An 18620-nucleotide genomic window follows, 5' to 3' on the forward strand; every position below is an offset into this window, starting at 1 on the left:
GCAAATTAATTTTAACTGATGAGACAAATTAAAGATCCAGTTCTGTCTGTCTCCTCACTGGTGTGGTTCTGTTGTCGTCGACTCATTCCATTCCATTGTTGTTGATGACCTCATGACAATACCCAAAAGCTTAGTCATCTGGATCAGACATAGATAAATGCATAAAAGTATATTTAACCAGTCTACTTGTACCGTGTGATGTCTCCAATTCTACTTTGAGATGTTGCTGATCTCTGTGGTAACTCGTTGTCCAGCTGGCAAATCGCGACCGAGATCATCGTGAGTAGCATCCCATTCAGCCACCTCGTCATTAGGTACTTTTAGCAGACGATGCGTGTTGGCGCCATTATCATCAACCGAGATGACCTGAGATCGAATCTTGTAACCTCCCCAGCGAGGCAGAAGCTTCATCCAGACATAATAATAAAGACCGCAGACACCCAAAATGGCAATACCAACGATCATATAAGTACACCACAGGCTGAGATGAGGTTAGTCATGGATTATGAGTTAAGACATATCAAGGGACTTTGACTTACAAGCTAACTGTTCCGCCATAGATGCCACCGACCGGAGGAATCCAAGGCATGACGAGAAGATATATCTGAGACAGAATATACAGAATGACAAGAGCGTGCCATGCGCGGAAGTCAGACGGCGGAGTGTTAGATCGACTGCGACGACGACGGATAAGCAACAGGCCAACACCCATGGCAGCGAAAAAGATGGCGTCGGGGTATGTCTTGAGCGAAACAACAAACTGGAACGCGTCTCCTGCTGGAGGGGCGACAATCATGAGAAAGGTAAAGGCCCATTTCAAAAGATAAGGACCGACGGGGGTACCGAAAGGCTTGGTCGAGACCCAGAATTCTGTCCAAGGGAGGACACCTTGACGAGCAATCTCTCTGATCTGACGAGACTGGCTGACAAGGACAGCAAGTAAGTTGCCGAAAGAACTGAGAAGGACGCAAAAATTGAGAGCAGACTCGGCACTCTTGCCAAAGGCTGTTCGGAAAAAGACAGCCGCAGCCAATTCACTCGACTCGAGGAAGATGTCCTTTGGTACGGCAGCAAAGTAGGCGATGTTGCAGAGAAAGTACAGAACGAAGACAATGAGAAGAGAGGCACTAGCATTCTTCTTGAGTGTGGGGATGGGGTTCTTGATCTCGTTCGCCATGCTGAAAGCGTTCTGCCAGCCTGAAAAGGCAAAACTGATGTTGACCATTGCTTGAGACAGATTATAACCACTCGAAGTTGTGCCTTCAAAACCGTTGCGAAAGTTGAGACTTGGATCGGGAATACTGCCAAAGTTGCCTCCGAGGATGACAAGACCCGAAATGGCGATAAATAGAAGCAAGAGCAGCTTCAGAGCGCCAAAGACATTGATAGCCCACAGCGAGTATCTGTTATGAACAAGGACGGTAATAACGGCGAGAGTGTACGCCGCAATAGCAACACCCTTGAGCTCCCAAGCATCCGGAGCACGACCGACGATACGCCACAGGTAGTTGGAGAGCACGATGGCATTGCTGCTGCTAAAGGATAACAGCACAGACTGAACAGCAAAGGCGACGGGAAAGAAGTGCTTGGGACGAGGATAGCCTTGTTCAAGCCAGACAACCTCCGAACCACTGCGATTGGGAAAGTAGCTTGTGAATTCCATATGGACGGCAAGTCCGGCGACGGCAAGGATGAAGCCAATGACCCAGTACACGAGGGCGAGACCGATGGAACCTGTCAGTTTCAGTATAGTGGCAGGTGTTGAGAAGATACCCGTGCCGACCATATGGTTCAAGTTGAGGAAGATAATGGTAATCCAGTTGACGTTGTATCCCAAAGGCGAACGCGTTTCGACGGGGGCACCAACGGCTTCTTGGTAGCCAGAGGTACCATTGCCTGCTGTCTGGCGAACGAAGGCGAGTTCGCCATCGCGGATGATAGAGTCTGACTCTGAAACTTCGCCAGGGCTGGTGGCCTGGCTCGTAGCCTGGGACTTTTGGTTGAAGGAGAAGCCCATGGTCGAAGACAAGTGAGGTAGGATGAACTGGATGGTTCGAGTAACAGTACAGAAAAATGTAAGCACCTTATATTATTCGTATTAGATCCATTTGCCAAGATACAGAGTCTTGGAAATTTCTTGTGGACCTTCTACATTGAGGTGTGGTAACCTGTTTGAGGATACGACCACAATCACGGTCTATCGACATGGTGTTGTCAGGGGGTAAAGTCGAGAGATGCCGAGAGTACGTGATAAGAAACAATGGTTGCACCATCGACATCACCTACTTCAATCCACTCTCTACTCTAGGGAGGGAATCAATAGTCGGACGTGTGCCGCCCAAATTGGTTGTACCAACGTTCGTCATCTTATTACCCCCTAGGTCACTATACTACTACTCTATGCCGCTATGAATTGCTTAATCCGCTATCTATAGACTTGTTTGCCTATGCTTGGATGTTGGTTGCTCTAGTCCCTCTCATTGGTCAAAAGGATGGCGTGCTTACAACCCAGCGTTGTCGTGATATGTCGAGTAACTACATTGTGCAACCTACACATATTTCGGTCAAATGTCATCATATTCTTGGCGGCTATTCGTTTACCACTAATATCAGGTAGTATTATCATATGTTAACTTTTACTTGATAGTATGAGGGGTTTCAACATTGCGTTACTGTATCACCGATGGCGCAATCCCAATCCTTCCCGCGGGTTGATCAACTCATTTGCGGGGAAATATGACGATACAACAGTTATATACAGGATAATTCACTCTGATGTCGCATGTAACAACGTAAAATACCAAGCATTCGTATCAAATAGTAGCTATCCTCAACCATGGCCACTGCAGCTATTCTCACTCCTGTTGCTCCCCCATCAGCGCCAACCTTTGGCACCACTCCTGCTGCCCAGCCTCCACCAGGACAGCCAGATATCTCGTACCATCCTAACTGGGAGACGTATCAAGCACGTGTAGCCCGCAGGACTCAGACCGAGAATCTCTCCAAGGAAATTCCAGAGGGGTTCCCCAAGGAGCTGAAGGGAGACTTAGTCTGGGAGGGAGAGACTGTTGCTAAAGAGTACAAATGGACCTATACCTTTACAGATGAACAGCTTGAGGACATAAACAACGCTCTTGCCCACTTCAAGTGTGAGTATGGCTTGTATCGGTACCGCTCTAGACCTAGACTAACAGCTTAGCTCTCAACATTGCAAAGGGGTACATCTCTCAAGAAACCTTTCCTCTACCCAAGACCCACGACGAGCTCCGTCGTCTCTCCCGTGAACTTCATTTCGGTCACGGTTTCTTCGTCCTCCGTGGCCTAGACGTCGATCGTTACACTCGTGAAGAGAACATCATCATTTACGCAGGCATCTCTTCCCACATTGGTTCCATCCGGGGCCGTCAGGATGCCTACTATGATGGCAAACGAGCCGATGTAGTCCTTGGCCACGTGAAGGATGTTCGATCTACTACTAAGATCAAGATTGGATCTCCCGCCTACACAGCCGATAAGCAGGTCTTTCACACAGACTCGGGCGATATCGTCTCGCTGTTTGCTCTTGGTACCGCAGCTGAGGGAGGAGCGAGCCGTTTGGCCAGTGCCTGGCGCGTGTACAATCACATTGCGGAAACGCGACCTGATCTCATCCGCACTCTAGCTGAAGACTGGGAAGCAGAGCTGTAGGTTCACAACAGTCCCAAAGAAAGGCCTTTCTAATCATTTCGTAGCTTCACAAAGACTGTCAACGATACCGACAAGGTCTCAAGACGCCCTTTGATCCACCACCAACCCGCTAGTACCGATGGAAAGACTCCAGAAAGAGTCGTCCTTCAATACGCCCGTCGCTACTACGTCGGTTTTGGAGCCCTCCCACGAGGCAACCACATTCCACCCATCACTGAAGCCCAAGCCGAGGCTCTCGACACACTACACTTCCTTGGTGAGAGATTCAGCGTATCAACGGATTTTCAAAAGGGCGATATTCAGTATGTCAACAACGTCGCCGTGTTCCACGCCCGCGATGGATTCAGAGATACCGAGGACCAGCAGTAAGTCTCATCTCAAGATATAGAAATTACAACGTCTGACATTCGAAATAGGAGACATTTGTTGAGATTGTGGCTTCGTGACCCTGAGTATGCTTGGGAGACACCCGCTGCGCTTAGTGAGAGATGGGAACGGGTTTATGGTGGTGTTACGCCGGAGTTGCAGACTTTTCCTCTTGAGCCGTATGTTCGTAGTGAGTCTGCAGGAGTCGTTCAGACATAGACCTAGTTTTAGATGCTGAACTAAGCTTCTATTATAGTCAGATTTTGATTGTATATTGTCAAACGATCTCCAAGCTCTTCTTTCAGGTACTCACATGATCTCATTTCTTGTGTAACACATCCTGCCAATCGCCGTACCAATATGTCGTATATGATTACATCACCGCTTCGTATTTCTGATGTGGTTCATAATCACACCCTTGCTGATAATCCCGCCTATTGTCTTCTTCTGGAAGGACGGTGAATCAACCTTCGCCTTTGTTGAGTGAATTTCTATGGAGGCGAGCAACCTCACCATATATACTTAAGCAACCTCAGATTGTGTGGTCAATCTGTCTATGCAAGAAAATACCAGCGTTTGTCACGATTCTACCTTATCGTCGTTGCATGCTGTGATCCATAAGATGCCAATACTTTTCTTCGCTGGTCAATCCGAACAATCAATATATGTCAGAGACTCAGCCGCCAAAGACTTGAAAGAAACAGCCCTTCGTTTACAGTCAACACACTCATCATGTCCGAAACAGTTGTCAACCGCACTACTTCAATTCGCCCAGACCACACCCGCTGGGAATGCAAAGGGACCCTGCAAGATGGTATGAGGTGCATTGCGAGAATGCCCATATCAGTAACCACCTGCACTACATGCGATAGGCAGCGACATCGAAACTGTCTTGCACTCACTGATGAGAACTTTACTCTGGGGAGTCGAGTCGGAGAGGAGGATGGGCTGGAGCTTTGGTGTTACATTGTTGTGTCCAATGGGTATCACTCAGTAGAAGAATAGTCGGTACGATAAGATAGTGATTCAAATATCAGCATACGTGATGGAGTTCCAGGTGATGCCTCCATTCACTAACTTGTGGTGTGACTATCTCGACAGAGACCATTATTCACTTCAGCTACAACTTCCTTTGTCTATGTAACATCCACTCCAAGGCTTCGTGCGTTCCCATTTACTCACAACACCACCGTTTCGTGCCTATCTTTTGAAAGCTCTAAACTAGAATACCTACCAAAAACACACACCCAGGTCTTTTGTCAGTCTACTTCATTTCATCATGACAGTAAAGCCCACCATAATCGTCACAGATAAAATCAGACCAGATCAGAAACACTGGCGTTGCAAGAGAGTTCTCGACGAAAGAACACGCAAAAGATGTGACAAGCTCCAACCCCTGTCCCAAGTCAATTGTGCTAATGGTCATCATCGGAAAGAAGGCGCAGAGGCAGTAAACAAGGATGGAAACACAATCGGAGCTCTTGTATATATTCATAGCGGCGTAGAGAAGTGGACATACAAGCCGCAGTAGAAATACTCCTTGTCACTATTCTTTACAGTCAGTGAAACTCTAGCTATCGCCTCACCTATAGATAGCTCCTTCGAGAGGTTGACCATTATCTCACTCTTCCCACTACTAACCCTTCAAAAATCTAAATCATGACCGTTACACTTATCATCAAGCCGGAACACACACATTGGTGTTGCAAAAAGGTCATCGACCAGAAAACACGCAAACGATGCAATACTAGGCATCCCATGTCCCGAACCATGTGCAATGTCTGCAATAATCACCGCAAGGTTGATACAGAGGCTGAGGATACTAGTGGAAATACACTCGGAGTCCTTGTAGCTTTTAGTGATAGTACAGAGTTGTGGTCATATACGTCGTAGTATTTACTTTAGGTACTTCTTTCTTTTCTACTAAGAGAAAGTCCAAATTGAAGTTTAGGATCGACACGGAGCCTGATCTATGGCCTATGACAAAATCATCGTTTCTTGCAGCATGTTGCTCTGTAAGCTGTGGGAAACTATAGAAGGCGACGCCTTTCGTAAAGGACTAAATTTTTACTAATAAATATCCTAATGACACCTATTTCTTAGCCCTAGCAAAAACCGCATGATAGAATCCGCCGCCATGTTAACGGACGTTTCACTGGAGCACGATCCTCTCTTTCTCTATTTACATCGTACGGCCCAGTGATACCAATCCCAGTTTGAGCGTATATCTGTCCTATGCCTTGAAGATAGATCTCCCAATCGGTCATAGTCTTCAACTCTTTGTCTTCACACTTATTCAGCGTTATTTCAGCTACTTCGTCGGGTGATGGAGCCTTGGGAGACAAGCCCGTAATGTTTGTGAACATTTCATAGTTCAACACTTGCAGGCTGACTGTGAGAGCTGGTTCATCGCACCATTCTCCAAGGGTTGGGTCTTTGTTGATGCTGTCGGAAATGAAGCCCCCGGGAGCCATTGTAATCGTGGGCTCGACAGTGTCCAAGGCCGTTCCAGTCAAAGGCCGGTCAATAACAGGGCCACAATTAACTATCATATCATATGCTAGGAATATGATGCTGGCCTATGCAAGAATGGTATGTGAGTCGTTGGAATGATAGTTTTCTCAAGGGTAACTTCATGATGTGGGTTTTATGTACTTACTCTTTGTAGTGAATAGTCAGTCCATTTTCTCGCTGTTTTGTCAGTCTCAGTCGTCAACATCAAGTTAAACCATACATACCATCCTCTAGCTCTTTTCCTTCGTAGATGAGCAGCTGCTGGTCCGGTCGTGTCCCCCTTGTGTCATGAATGCGATCCTTAATATCCTGGACTGTAGAGTCATTTTCGTTCATGACTACTGTAAATGCCAACGCTTTGATGACGATAGTGAAGTAAAAATGGCCTTCAAGACGACGTCTGCTCATGGACACAGTATATGTTAGTATTTTGCGGAAGTGTAAAATGGCACATACCTTTCAGAAAAGAATTCCATTCGAATGTTCAAATTCTGATCTTGACCTGTCATCTGGTGCTCAATCGAGTATCTTGTCATGTTAGCCTCAACAACTTGGTCATGCATATCCGTACTCACCCTGGCCTTTCGGACTCCATAGCGACTAGCTGCCTAACTAATCCCTTCTTGACAAAAACGCCGTGTATCTTTAAGGCAAGGGGTATAACGAAGTAGTCCTGAATCTCGTCCGCGTCCTCGTGTCCTCCCCGCGGGTAGGAACAGATGTTCTGCCCTCCTACGAATATCTTTACCTTGTACAGCGACTTGGAAGTAATAGAAAATGCCAGTGCGGTCTCGGCTAAATAGATGAGGTGACACATGATAAGTAGCTGACACGGAGCATGATTGAGAAAGAAGCACTAACATTCTGCAGGAAGATAGACTTCATCCTGACTAGGACTAGGATGAGAAGCAGTTTTGACAGCGAGGGAAACCTGGCATGAAGGGCTGAGATCAGGTTTCTCAAAAATATCCCATAGTCGGATGTCAGCCGGGTCTGGCACCCTTCTGGAGTGATAGCATGCTATCTCGAGATCTCCATAGGGACCGGTTTCAGTCAAGCTGTCTTTGGAGCAATATCCGGTACCGCTCATATCTGGACTCAGCTAATGACAGTTTTATATCAATCCACCGTGTTTGAGATTGGGGGGTAAGTTAAGAACAGAATATTGGATAAGCGCTGCTACTGGGTAGCAGAAAAGTTGACCTCAAGATCTTAGGTTACAAAAAGAAATGCCTAAAGACCATAGTCTAAGTAGCATAAGCTGATCTACTAATGTCATCTCTTATGCTTCCGGCGGCCAATTTTTCTGATACCATGAGGACGCTGGGCACCAATAGGTCAGGTATAGATGCATATGGATTTGATAATCCGTTGGGTTGATGCTGTCAGCTGACAGATACGCGTCAGCATGGCATCGAATACGGACTGCCTACATATAGATACGGGTACCAGTCTCAGCTCAAGCCAGCCACAGGTAATCTAAGATTAAAATAAATTATTTCGACTAAACATACAGCTTCCAATAGTGCCTCTGCGCTCCTGCTATACTCGGTGGAAAATGGCAGCAACATGCCTGCCGTGCCCTGACTGCGGGGACAGTCCCTTGTCGACTACAGGCAATATACTAGGTATCTTGACGTTTGCGCTCGGCCTTTTTTTATCAACGTTCGCGTTTATGGTCGCGGTCCGCAGTGCAGAAACAGAGATTGACGATTTGATTGAAAGCCTCGAGTCTACGGGTAGGTATATTGATCAAATGACACGCTTCTTCGCAACCATGAATCATGAAGCCGACTTGGAGATAACGGGTATGGGGCTTCTGCCGTCGAATGCCACGAAATCAATCAGCGATACACAGACCAAGCTACTCCAAGATTTGGAGGAGACGAAGAAAACTATTTCTCAATTGCCTACGCGAGTTGACTGGTGGTATAGGGCAAAAGACGTCGAGGCAAAGTTGTCCAAGTTGGATAGCGAAAGGCAGCACCTTCATAGCGTTCAGCTGGCACTGCTTTTGATGTGGGTTCATCTCTATGGATCAGTGAGCATGCCCCTTGACTAATGCTGCGGCGACAAAGGAAGATAAAGAAAATAGAAGATGCCCAAAAGCTCGACATCTTAACCAAGTAAAGGTTCGATGACGGTCATAACTGGGCAAAAGAGTCAATATACTACTGAAATGGTCGTCACTCGGGTATTCAAGCTTATATCGAGTCTGTAGTTGAAGCCTTCATTCTGTATGGACAGGCGTCTACTCACCCACTAAGCGAATATTACTGGTAATGGTATAACAGCTACAAAGCTCTAAGCAAGTTACAGAGACTAACATGTATTCATAGGACAAATCAGGAATAAGAGGAATTCATCAAATCGGATTGGAGTTTAGTCGAGAATTCTGCAGTGGTTTGGGTGTTCTCCAAGCTATTGACAGCGATAGGGCAAGGACTTGGAACTATTCTCGTGCAATTGAGGTTCGTGAATAAGGGTTCATGAACTCTTAATCAAGGTCTAGTAGATAGATCGACTCTATTCAGTTACGGGATTATACATGGAAAAGTCGCTGAATCAAAGCCTATAGCTTAGTCTAGTGACTTTGTCTGAATCGCTAGATCAGGTGCAATTGGTCAGTGAAGATGTGAGATCTGTGGTCCCGGGCTCTCACGTACACCAAGGAACCAATTGTAAAGAATTGTGGATTGGATGATCACGACAGGGAAACTTGGGAATACTATCTTTTTACGAATGGAAATCATTAATGGGATACATGATTCGGGGCTACGTAAATGCACAGAGATGCGGTTCTTGGTTCTCGGTTCTTGAGATGGAGGAACCCGATGTCCTTATAGCGGACATGGGTATAATGTTTAATGACTAGGGCTACACTTGTCATAGGCTCAAAACTTCCTAATAGATTCCTTCTTTCATAGCCTGTTTCTTCTTGACCTATTTGTCTCCTGATGTTGAAAGGTGCATACAACATACATAATCACTATTGAACCGTGGCTATCGCGACAATCCTCTGAGGTGGTATTTGGATGCACTGACTCACTCACTATCATTTTGCAGTGCTTTATTTGACTTACTTGATTCCAATCGTTTGCAATCTCGGTATTTTAAGTTAATTTAGGGTATTTTAGGTTGTTTGTCCTATAGTTATAGACAATTCTAACCCACGTACAGATCATAAGACTGATAATCATCATTATATCCTTAATCATCATCGTCTACTCAGTACCAAATTGCCACCATCACTATCGTTTGATCTTTCTGAATGTCGTATGGCTATTGAGGGAACGTAACAGACAGTGATTCATATCCCACTTCAAACAAACAAATTTCTATGCCTATAAATACAGGAGCATCTTTACTATTTCTTCAATTTATCAACGACTCATTATATAACAACCTACAGGTTTTGTCATAAATATAATTCCAGCAGGTCTTTACAGTTTCTTCGACAACTATATCTATAATGCCACCAAGCCAGGTCAGAAAGGTCACCGAAACTGTCCGTAGCGACCATACTCAGTGGCAATGCAGCAGCTGTCAGACCCTTAACAGCATTACAGAAGAGATCTGCTCCAACTGCTCAAGATCACGCGTAGGCCAGTCCTTAGCAGTGACGGCTGGTGGGGAAATAATTGGGGGAAATGCTGGAAAGAATTCTGCAGGAAAGGAAGAGTGGTACTACAATGTTACTGTAAACGGGAATTAGGTACTGATTAGCCGGTTGTGTACTATTGGTATACGAAAGAAGGAGATAAAGGCACGGAAAGTATTTGGTCCTCGATCCTTGCTTGGGGGGATGCGAGGTCCACATGTATGATTTGGGGCTACACTTCTCAGGCTTATTATAACTTAATATATTCTTTCTTCTTCCAATACTCCTTTCTTGTTGGTCTATGTGTCTCTCTCCTGGTGTCTTGGGAGGGTTATGGCGCATACATGCAGACCACGGTCTGAGCCATGAGTACCGAGACAATCATCTGGTGTGATGTTCGACAAGCGGCTCTCTCGACAGAAATCAGTTCGTAGGTGATGCGCAATCTCACTACTGTTATACCATCCAGTGAACTCTTTCTAAATCGTGAAGCCTGGTACGGTTAGTGAGTGAATGTGATAATTCCGTATCCCCAACTCAATAGACAGTAATTAACAGCAATTTACGTCTTGCTTGAATCAACCCGTTTTCCAAGTCTATAAAATAAATTCCTCTCGTAGCAATTCAACATCTAACTACATGAAATAACCTACTATATACTGACCCCTAACTCAACTATATACCTTTTTGAAGAACTAAATCTACACTCCAACACAATGCCCACAATGCTCAATGCCATCGGACCAGACTGCAGGGTTATGGAAACCACAGACGCCCACCCCAACCACAGTCACTGGAAGTGCAAGAACTGCGGAGACGGACAAGCCCTATTCGCCAGAGACTGTAGAGAATGCGGCACTGAAATATACAGGAATGCTTGGGTTGTTGCAGACGGGGGACAGATATTTGGACAAATGCATCAAGTGGACCATCTGGGTCGAGTGATTTGGCGATACGTGGTCAAACATGACGGTAATGTACCTGAGGAGACTGAACACTTTTGTGGTGAATGTTCTAAGTGCATGTATACGCGCAAGTGGAATATCATATTGGGTTACGAGAAGCCTTGAGATTAAAGCCTGGTGTATTACTATGTCTGGCATGGCTAAGTTGGCCTCCTAAGCCTTAGGGTGTAGAAATAAGTAGTCTAAGAAGTATAGTTTAAGTGGCATAAGCTGCCCTAATCATTTTGTCTCTTATGCTCATAGCGATCAATTTTTCTGATACCCTGAGGTGCATGTGTCACTCTTGATCTGCCGATATAATCCTCCGAGGTTGTATTTAAGATGCGGCGCTCAGTTAGTGGGGTGAGTGTTAGTGGACATCCACTGAAGATCAGACACGATACGCTAATTCCACTGTTTCCAGTGCCATGGTTCAACTCACTTGATGCCCGTCATTATCTCAACCTCATTCATCACTTTCTTTCACTGTACCCATACCTCTCTACATATCTAGCCATACATCAATCATGACAGCCATAAAAACTACTGATGATCATATGTTCTCTTTATTCATCATCTCCACCCCCATTTAACCTTCAACCCCCAGCTTCTGCCCCGCCCCCACGATGTGAGAATGCGGAGAAGACACTACCCTTTGACGATGAGACGAGAGTGACATTCATAGGCTCGCAATTAACAGGCACTCGTCAGTCTCGGTATACATCGGACCGAGCACCTCATGCCAAGCAAAGAACATCGGTAAAAGCTACCAAATCCCCGGTTATGAAGAGGATCCATGAACGTCTAGCTGAGATAAATAATAACCTCACTCTCAACCCCTCTCTTTCACTACTCACCTCTCAATTGACAAGTGTGACCATACACTGACTACCGCCATCATGCCTACTCACGTCCACTCCATCGCGTCGCAAGACGTCCACTCCCAAATCCAACAACTCATCCACGAACTCGTCAACATCAAAGACACAACCGGCGAATTCCTCATGACCCTCGCCGACGGCCAGATCATCGACACAAAAGGCTGGAACGACTGGGAATGGACCCACGGCATCGGTCTCTACGGCATCTGGAAGTACTACGAGATGACCGGCGAAGCCAAATACCTCCAGATCATCGAGGACTGGTTCAGCGCCCGCTTCAAAGAAGGCCACAAGGGCAAAAACATAAACACCATGGCTGTATTTTTGACATTGGCGTTTGTCTACGAAAAGACGAAAAACCCTACGTATCTTCCTTGGTTGGATGCTTGGGCGGAGTGGGCTATGCATGATCTTCCTCGCACTAAATACGGTGGCTTTCAGCATATCACTTACCTCGACGTCAACGAGCAACAGCTTTGGGACGACACCCTCATGATGACAGTCATGCCCCTCGCAAAAATCGGTTTAGTTCTCAACAGACCGCACTACGTCGCCGAAGCAAAGAAGCAGTTCCTGCTCCACGTCCAGTACCTCTTCGACACAAAGACAGGTCTCTTCTTCCACGGCTGGACCTTTAAAGACGGCGGACACAACTTTGCCGATGCGCGCTGGGCAAGAGGAAACAGCTGGGTCACAATTGTCATCCCCGAATTCCTCGAACTAATCGGTCTTGACGATTCGGACCCCATCGGTTCCCATCTCATCGCCACGCTAGACTCCCAGTGCGCGGCGTTGGCAAAGACACAATGCGCAAACGGTCTATGGCGCACTCTTCTCGACGTCCCTGAAGAAGAGGGTTCGTACGTGGAAGCTAGCGCGACGGCGGGTTTCGCGTACGGTATTCTCAAGGCGGAGAGGAAGAGATATATCGGAAAGGAGTACTCTGATGTAGCTGTGAAAGCAGTCAAGGCTGTGTTGGAGAATATTAGTCCAGAGGGAGAATTGCTGAATACTTCGTTTGGAACGGGCATGGGACATGATTTGCAGCATTACAAGGATATTCCCCGAACAAGTATGCCTTATGGACAGGCCATGGCCATGATGGCCTTGGTAGAGTTTTTGAGAGCGTATAATTAGTTACAACTCGAATGCAAAATAATTCACATCGCTCCGTTACACTCAATACAGTCTACCTAACTAGAGTGCAGTGCTAGCTTTAAATGTACCCGTCAACTTCAAATCCCTCGAACTCTCTCCCACAGCAATCGTAAACTCCCCATCATCCGTGACCCTCCAATTCTGCGCCTCAACATCCCAATAGCTCAAGTCCCTCCTCGTCAACTCAAACTCAACAGTCTTGCTCTCGCCCTTCTTGAGGGAAACTTTCTCGAATCCGCGCAGAACCCGAACGGGATGGTCCACCTTGGACGTCTCAGGGTACGAAAGATACACTTGAGGCACAACTTTGCCGGTCACAGAGCCGCTGTTGGTTACCACGACAGAAACAGTCACTGCCGTCTTCCATAGGTCTGGATTGCCACCTTCTTCACCACCTGCCTGGGAAGGCGGTTGTTCAACGTCATAGCCGTCGGGGTAAGGGTAGTCGCCCTGCTTAATATCGTCGGCGGAATCAATGTAGGGATAAATCCACTTCTTCAGCTTGCGGATGTTCTTGGGCCAGAGACCCTCCTTAACATCAGGGATCTTGTCGTCCAGCTTTGGTGGTTTCGCACTTGATGGCGAGGCGCGCGAGGCTGGAAGTTGCGACACTGCGTCCTTGAGGGAGATCTTGAGATCTTTGTACTCAAAGGTAGTGTACGACAATCCATATCCAAACTCATATCGAACATCGACATTGTACTTGTCAAAATGTCGGTAATCAATGTACAAACCCTCGTTAAAGTCTTGCTGCGGAATCACCCCGTTGGGTAGATACAACACTTGTCCGCCTTCACCATAATCAGCAAGAGACCTACCAATTGTGTATGGCAGCTTTCCACTGGGACTCTCGTCGCCGAACAGAATGCTTGCGATCGCATTTCCACTTTCCTCACCAGGCAAGTTAGCCGTTAACACAGCCTTGATGCGCGGGTGATCAATCCAGCTCTCCATGACAACAGGTCCAACAGCGTGAATGACCACAATCGTCGTACCAGATCCGTCGCCACAGTTTTCCGCGACTTTTGTGATGAGCGCGTCTCCTCCTTTCTGGAGAAAAAGATCGTTGCGGTCGCCTCGAACGCTGCTCCATCCAATGTACCCTTCTCCTGCGTCAGAGTTGGCAAACACCAAACAGATGTCCTGCTCTCTTATCTTCATCGGGTGTTTGACCTTGTTAGAGAGAAATTCGCTCACTTGGACCTTGTCTTTGTCAAAGTTCTTTCGTAGAGCTTCTACAGGAGTGATCAAGAAGGGAAAGTCGGCTGCACCACTGCCCCAGCCTGATCCCAGAGTACCGTCATTGCATCCTTGATCAGGGCAGTAATTGACTCCATTCCCAGGGCCAGCATCTTCGCCAAATATACCAATCTTGATCTTTCCATCTTCCTTTTCGGACTCGGAATTAGCAAGGTGTCCCTTTCGGTTGAGAGGAAGTACTCCTTCATTCTTAAGCAAAACAGTCCCCTCAATAGCAATCTGTCGAGCCAACTCGGCATGGTCCTCTTGCACGTTCACATAGTGATTCACGACCTGCTTCTCTTGAGGTGACGGACTTCCAGGTGCATAAACTCCCTTCTCCTCATACGTCCAAGACGAAAAATTCGGACCCTTGTTTTCATCCTTGTCTTGACCAAACTGGTAGAAAGACGCAACAATTCGAAGCGCCATGTCATTCAGTCGATCCACTGGCAGAGATCCGTTGAGAACAGCCTGTGTCAGACGCGGTCCCCAAAGGGAATCACCGTCCTGCCATTTGAGTCCATCACCAGGCATACTCATGTCCAATCCCGCAAGGGCGCTCGCAACACCAGACCTCTGCGCTAGCCAATCCGACATGACAAAGCCCTGAAAGCCCATCTCATCTTTAAGAATACCATTGAGAAGCTTTGAGTTTTGACACGCGTAGGAATTGTTGACCATGTTGTACGAGCACATGACACTCGCAACACCAGCCTTGACTGCGTTCTGGAATGGCCACCCGTAAATCTCATGCAGTGTTCTGTCGTCAATGTTGGACGAGATGGCGTTAGGAAGACCCCATTCCCACGCCTGCCGGAAATGCTCTTGCTCGTTACCGATAAAGTGTTTGATAGTCGCCATGACGCCAGCGTCTTGGATACCCCGAATAGTCTCTGCGCCTGCGATGCCCTGCAAATATGGATCAGGACCAAACCCCTCCCAATTGCGCCCGCCCGCAGGAGCTCTTCCAAGAGGCCCGATAGCTGGACCGAGAATGACATTGACGCCTTTTCCTTTTGCTTCTTTTCCGTGCGCGTTTCCACGCTCGTACATGAGTTTCTTGTTAAACGTAGCGCCCACTGTAATTCCAGCTGGCCACGCAGTCGCATTGTCGGCGAAGCGTATTCCGAGCGGACCGTCCTGCAAAGCCAGTGCTGGGAAGCCAACGTTTGTCGCAGCGCCTGTGGTACCTACAGCCAAACCCATACTCCAACCTGTTCCGGTGGTGATGTTGACTTTTTCTGCCAGTGTCATCTTTCCGACCAACTTGGCGGCCAATTCGTAACTCTTTTCCCAGTTCTTGGCCGTGCCGCCCTTGGGACTGGGATACCATGGTGGTGATTGTCCATCAGCAGGTGGTGTTTTAATCTTTTTCCAAGCAAAAGCACCAATTGCCGATAGAAGAATCCAACCTACTACGATGGTACCGACGATGGTCAAACAACATCGCTTAGTGCGCCATCGTCGGAAGGGTCCGGTTGGTCGCAATCGACGCTGAGAATTGACGGAAGCCTGGGATTGAGAGGTGGTGACATTCTTGTTGAGATAATCAGTTGCGTCAATGTCTGATTCAGTGTCGCTACCATGATCTGCTCCGTTGAGAAGATTTTCCCTGCTGGGATCCATGATGTCAACGATCGTGGATGATTGAGGAGTTGTGATACATTGAAGGAAGAAGAAAGAAGAGATGTTCAGGCTGATTGTGCGGGTTGAGTTATGCCGCCACTGATGTTAGATAATCGTACAGCTAGCCAAGAAGGAGCTGCATACATTCCAGGATGCATGAATACCTGACGCTATCCACAGGATTGTCCCTTGATAGAACTCTCTCAGAAGGAATTACAGGCGGTCAACCCCCACGCCACAATACCTTGGTAGGTAACTGGCTCGTAACCTTAACCTATAGCGTCCAAACTGTCGCCGCTCTAACAGCTAATAGAAACACTTAAATACAATCCAAGAAAATATTTAAATCTCATGAAAAATCATTTACTTCTAGTATTAATTTAATTATACGTCAAGCTATATGCATATCGTATCGCAATACAATCCCTAGTTAAGGATTCGTTTTGAATCTCTTCCTGGTAGCTCTATTTGAGATTGTCGTTTCCTGCTGTGCTGGGGTATGGAGCTTGTCTTCCTCGTGATCAAAAGCGGCAGCCGCAAATTGTTTTGTGCTGTAGTTCCCACCGAGTAGGTATCCTGAATGGATTTGTTTAAAACCATTGATACATTTTCCGCTTCGTCCGAGTTGAGAACCGTTGTGTAGCTTTGGTTAACGTTGGAACACATCGGAATCCTCGTGAGACATTGATCCGCGACATTTCCATCGCTGGAAATCTCTCTTCGTAGCACCTCTCCCGTACCGTTCAGCTGCCTGATGGCTGAAATTTGCAGCCGTTCCCCTTGTTTATAGAAAGAAATGTTGCCAGAATCCAGGGTTTCGGGCGCTTTCTCGTAATTTCCCACTTCTGTCAGTTTACCTTTGCCTTGTTCAACGTCGACCGTCTGACTATATTTTGATAAGCTCGAAGCAGTTGCGCATGATGACCATGAACTAGCTCTTGTTCGGTATTTCTGAATGTTCTTGGATATGTTGACGATTATCAAGCCTCGAGATTGTGTCTCTCCGTGAACATAATTCCCACACTGCGAGAATGCAAGGCCGTACAGTGGGGTCTGGTGTATCGTGATGGGACTCGACTCTACGACATGTCAGTGTAAGCTTGCATTATGATATGTGATTATTTTTCTTGGGCACTTACTGGTTGGATCTTCAAAGAACCACAGTACAGTTACCGACATTTGGGAGATGACGAGCACTGGCTCCCTTGGATGGAATTTGAAGACATCTGGGCCTTGAAAGACTCTAGATCGAATTCGGGATACTGCGCGGAAGTCGGGCTGTCTGTGGCCGTCGCTCATGTCTTTATATATTATAAACTCCCGAGAAACCCAGAGTACATATGGCGCGAACTTGTCGGGGCCACGTAAAACCATCACGTATGCAGATGAAGGCGAGAACATGATGTGATACCAGTCGAAAGTGCATGGACAGTACACGGAATAGAGCGATGTAAGATGATGGTCCGAAGATGTACAGAATTGCGGTTCCACGGGCCTGGGGATATCGAGTTCTTGCAAATGGAACTCTGGTGCCAAATAGCTTTCCAACTGATCATTAGTTGTTGTTGGTACGATGGTGATGAGGCAATTTAACACCGTTATTTGCCGGATGTTGGGAGAAAAGGCCACGGGGAATGCGAAAGCCTTGGGGTCCTCGGAACGAAATGCTTTCTCTAAAAGTCTTGACATCTGCAAAGATGGCAATTCGAGGGAAAGCTTGTGAATCGTGGACTGGGATTTCAAGACTTTCACCTCATACGACATTTGCCAGCCACTTGCTAGTTCGTCTGCCATGAACAACAGCCTGTCAACTTGAGGTTCCTTAGGCGTCATCTCTCGCTCAAAGGCACTAAAATATTGTCAGCGTCATCTCTGAATTCGGAAAACAAGTCATACGCTGATGGCCAGAGAGTGATTATTCCGATGTGTTGACCTTTGGAGCAGCACTGCGATGCGACCAGTATAGGCTCGCCTCCTCCACTGTTCCTGAAGAGAGTCTCTGCATCTGGACTATTGAGATCAATCACCCGAGAGTCCTGCGTCTCGACCCAAAATCTCGATTGGCAAAAAGCAGGTATGCTTGGCTCCCAAATTTCACCCGGGTCATCGTGTAGTACATGGGCAAACTTGGCGTTGATATTGCCGAGATCCTTACAGAACTGCAGTGTATCCTTCTCAAGGGACGGGTACTTGTCTGAAGACAATTGGCGGGACACGTTTGCCAGCTCATTTACACAGGGTTCTTCGCCAAACAACCAAGCGGCCTCTGTCCAAACTGTCACTGCATGCCTATCCGACAAGAAAGCTGCTAGCATTTGCGACAATGGATCTGCTATACTAGAGCCAGCCCCCCGTTCGCGGAGAGACATGCATGCGTGATAAGCCCAAAACTGAGTTGAGTAGAGAAGCAACGGGTGTCGGGTGGTTATAGTGGGCAGCGAGACTGATTGAGCGCCTGCTGGAACCAGTCTTTGTTTAGGAACATCGAAAACAATGTATGAGAGGCATGTGGCGGCAAAGGCACCATGTACTCTGCCAGCGTCTATCCTAAAATTCTGGCCGTCGTTGGCATCGTCCATCGCATCCATGAAAAATTCAAGG

General features: G+C 47.0%; 9 protein-coding genes across 9 annotated transcripts; 5 read left to right on the forward strand and 4 right to left on the reverse strand.

The window, feature by feature from the left end:
• Positions 1-210: 210 nt before the first annotated feature.
• Positions 211-2017, reverse strand: FGSG_00161 (uncharacterized protein; the record flags this gene model as incomplete). Its single annotated transcript, XM_011317468.1, has 2 exons — positions 211-481; positions 540-2017. The coding sequence occupies 2 exons, from the start codon at positions 2015-2017 to the stop codon at positions 211-213; spliced, it is 1749 nt and encodes a 582-aa protein (XP_011315770.1).
• Positions 2018-2836: 819 nt separating this feature from the next.
• Positions 2837-4320, forward strand: FGSG_00162 (uncharacterized protein; the record flags this gene model as incomplete). The annotated part of the gene is made up of 5 exons (XM_011317469.1): positions 2837-3149; positions 3200-3683; positions 3732-4052; positions 4104-4243; positions 4310-4320. 5 exons carry the CDS (start codon positions 2837-2839, stop codon positions 4318-4320), a joined length of 1269 nt encoding a protein of 422 aa, XP_011315771.1.
• Positions 4321-6158: 1838 nt separating this feature from the next.
• On the reverse strand, positions 6159-7657 carry FGSG_00163 (uncharacterized protein; the record flags this gene model as incomplete). Its single annotated transcript, XM_011317470.1, has 6 exons — positions 6159-6632; positions 6713-6744; positions 6792-6967; positions 7024-7095; positions 7143-7362; positions 7429-7657. 6 exons carry the CDS (start codon positions 7655-7657, stop codon positions 6159-6161), a joined length of 1203 nt encoding a protein of 400 aa, XP_011315772.1.
• A 468-nt stretch (positions 7658-8125) lies between these two features.
• Positions 8126-8629, forward strand: FGSG_11692 (uncharacterized protein; the record flags this gene model as incomplete). The annotated part of the gene is made up of 1 exon (XM_011317471.1): positions 8126-8629. The coding sequence occupies one exon, from the start codon at positions 8126-8128 to the stop codon at positions 8627-8629; it is 504 nt and encodes a 167-aa protein (XP_011315773.1).
• Positions 8630-9975: 1346 nt separating this feature from the next.
• FGSG_11693 (uncharacterized protein) lies at positions 9976-10447 on the forward strand. Its single transcript, XM_011317472.1, has one exon. It carries the CDS (start codon positions 10040-10042, stop codon positions 10280-10282), a length of 243 nt encoding a protein of 80 aa, XP_011315774.1. The 5' UTR covers positions 9976-10039; the 3' UTR covers positions 10283-10447.
• A 437-nt stretch (positions 10448-10884) lies between these two features.
• Positions 10885-11238, forward strand: FGSG_00164 (uncharacterized protein; the record flags this gene model as incomplete). The annotated part of the gene is made up of 1 exon (XM_011317473.1): positions 10885-11238. One exon carries the CDS (start codon positions 10885-10887, stop codon positions 11236-11238), a length of 354 nt encoding a protein of 117 aa, XP_011315775.1.
• A 773-nt stretch (positions 11239-12011) lies between these two features.
• FGSG_00165 (uncharacterized protein) lies at positions 12012-13130 on the forward strand (the record flags this gene model as incomplete). Its single annotated transcript, XM_011317474.1, has 1 exon — positions 12012-13130. The coding sequence occupies one exon, from the start codon at positions 12012-12014 to the stop codon at positions 13128-13130; it is 1119 nt and encodes a 372-aa protein (XP_011315776.1).
• A 60-nt stretch (positions 13131-13190) lies between these two features.
• Positions 13191-16019, reverse strand: FGSG_00166 (uncharacterized protein; the record flags this gene model as incomplete). Its single annotated transcript, XM_011317475.1, has 1 exon — positions 13191-16019. The coding sequence occupies one exon, from the start codon at positions 16017-16019 to the stop codon at positions 13191-13193; it is 2829 nt and encodes a 942-aa protein (XP_011315777.1).
• A 426-nt stretch (positions 16020-16445) lies between these two features.
• Positions 16446-17198, reverse strand: FGSG_11694 (uncharacterized protein; the record flags this gene model as incomplete). Its single annotated transcript, XM_011317476.1, has 2 exons — positions 16446-17098; positions 17159-17198. 2 exons carry the CDS (start codon positions 17196-17198, stop codon positions 16446-16448), a joined length of 693 nt encoding a protein of 230 aa, XP_011315778.1.
• Positions 17199-18620: the final 1422 nt, after the last annotated feature.

Source organism: Fusarium graminearum, chromosome 1 (assembly GCF_000240135.3).
Source record: "Fusarium graminearum PH-1 chromosome 1, whole genome shotgun sequence".
NCBI lineage: Eukaryota > Fungi > Ascomycota > Sordariomycetes > Hypocreales > Nectriaceae > Fusarium > Fusarium graminearum.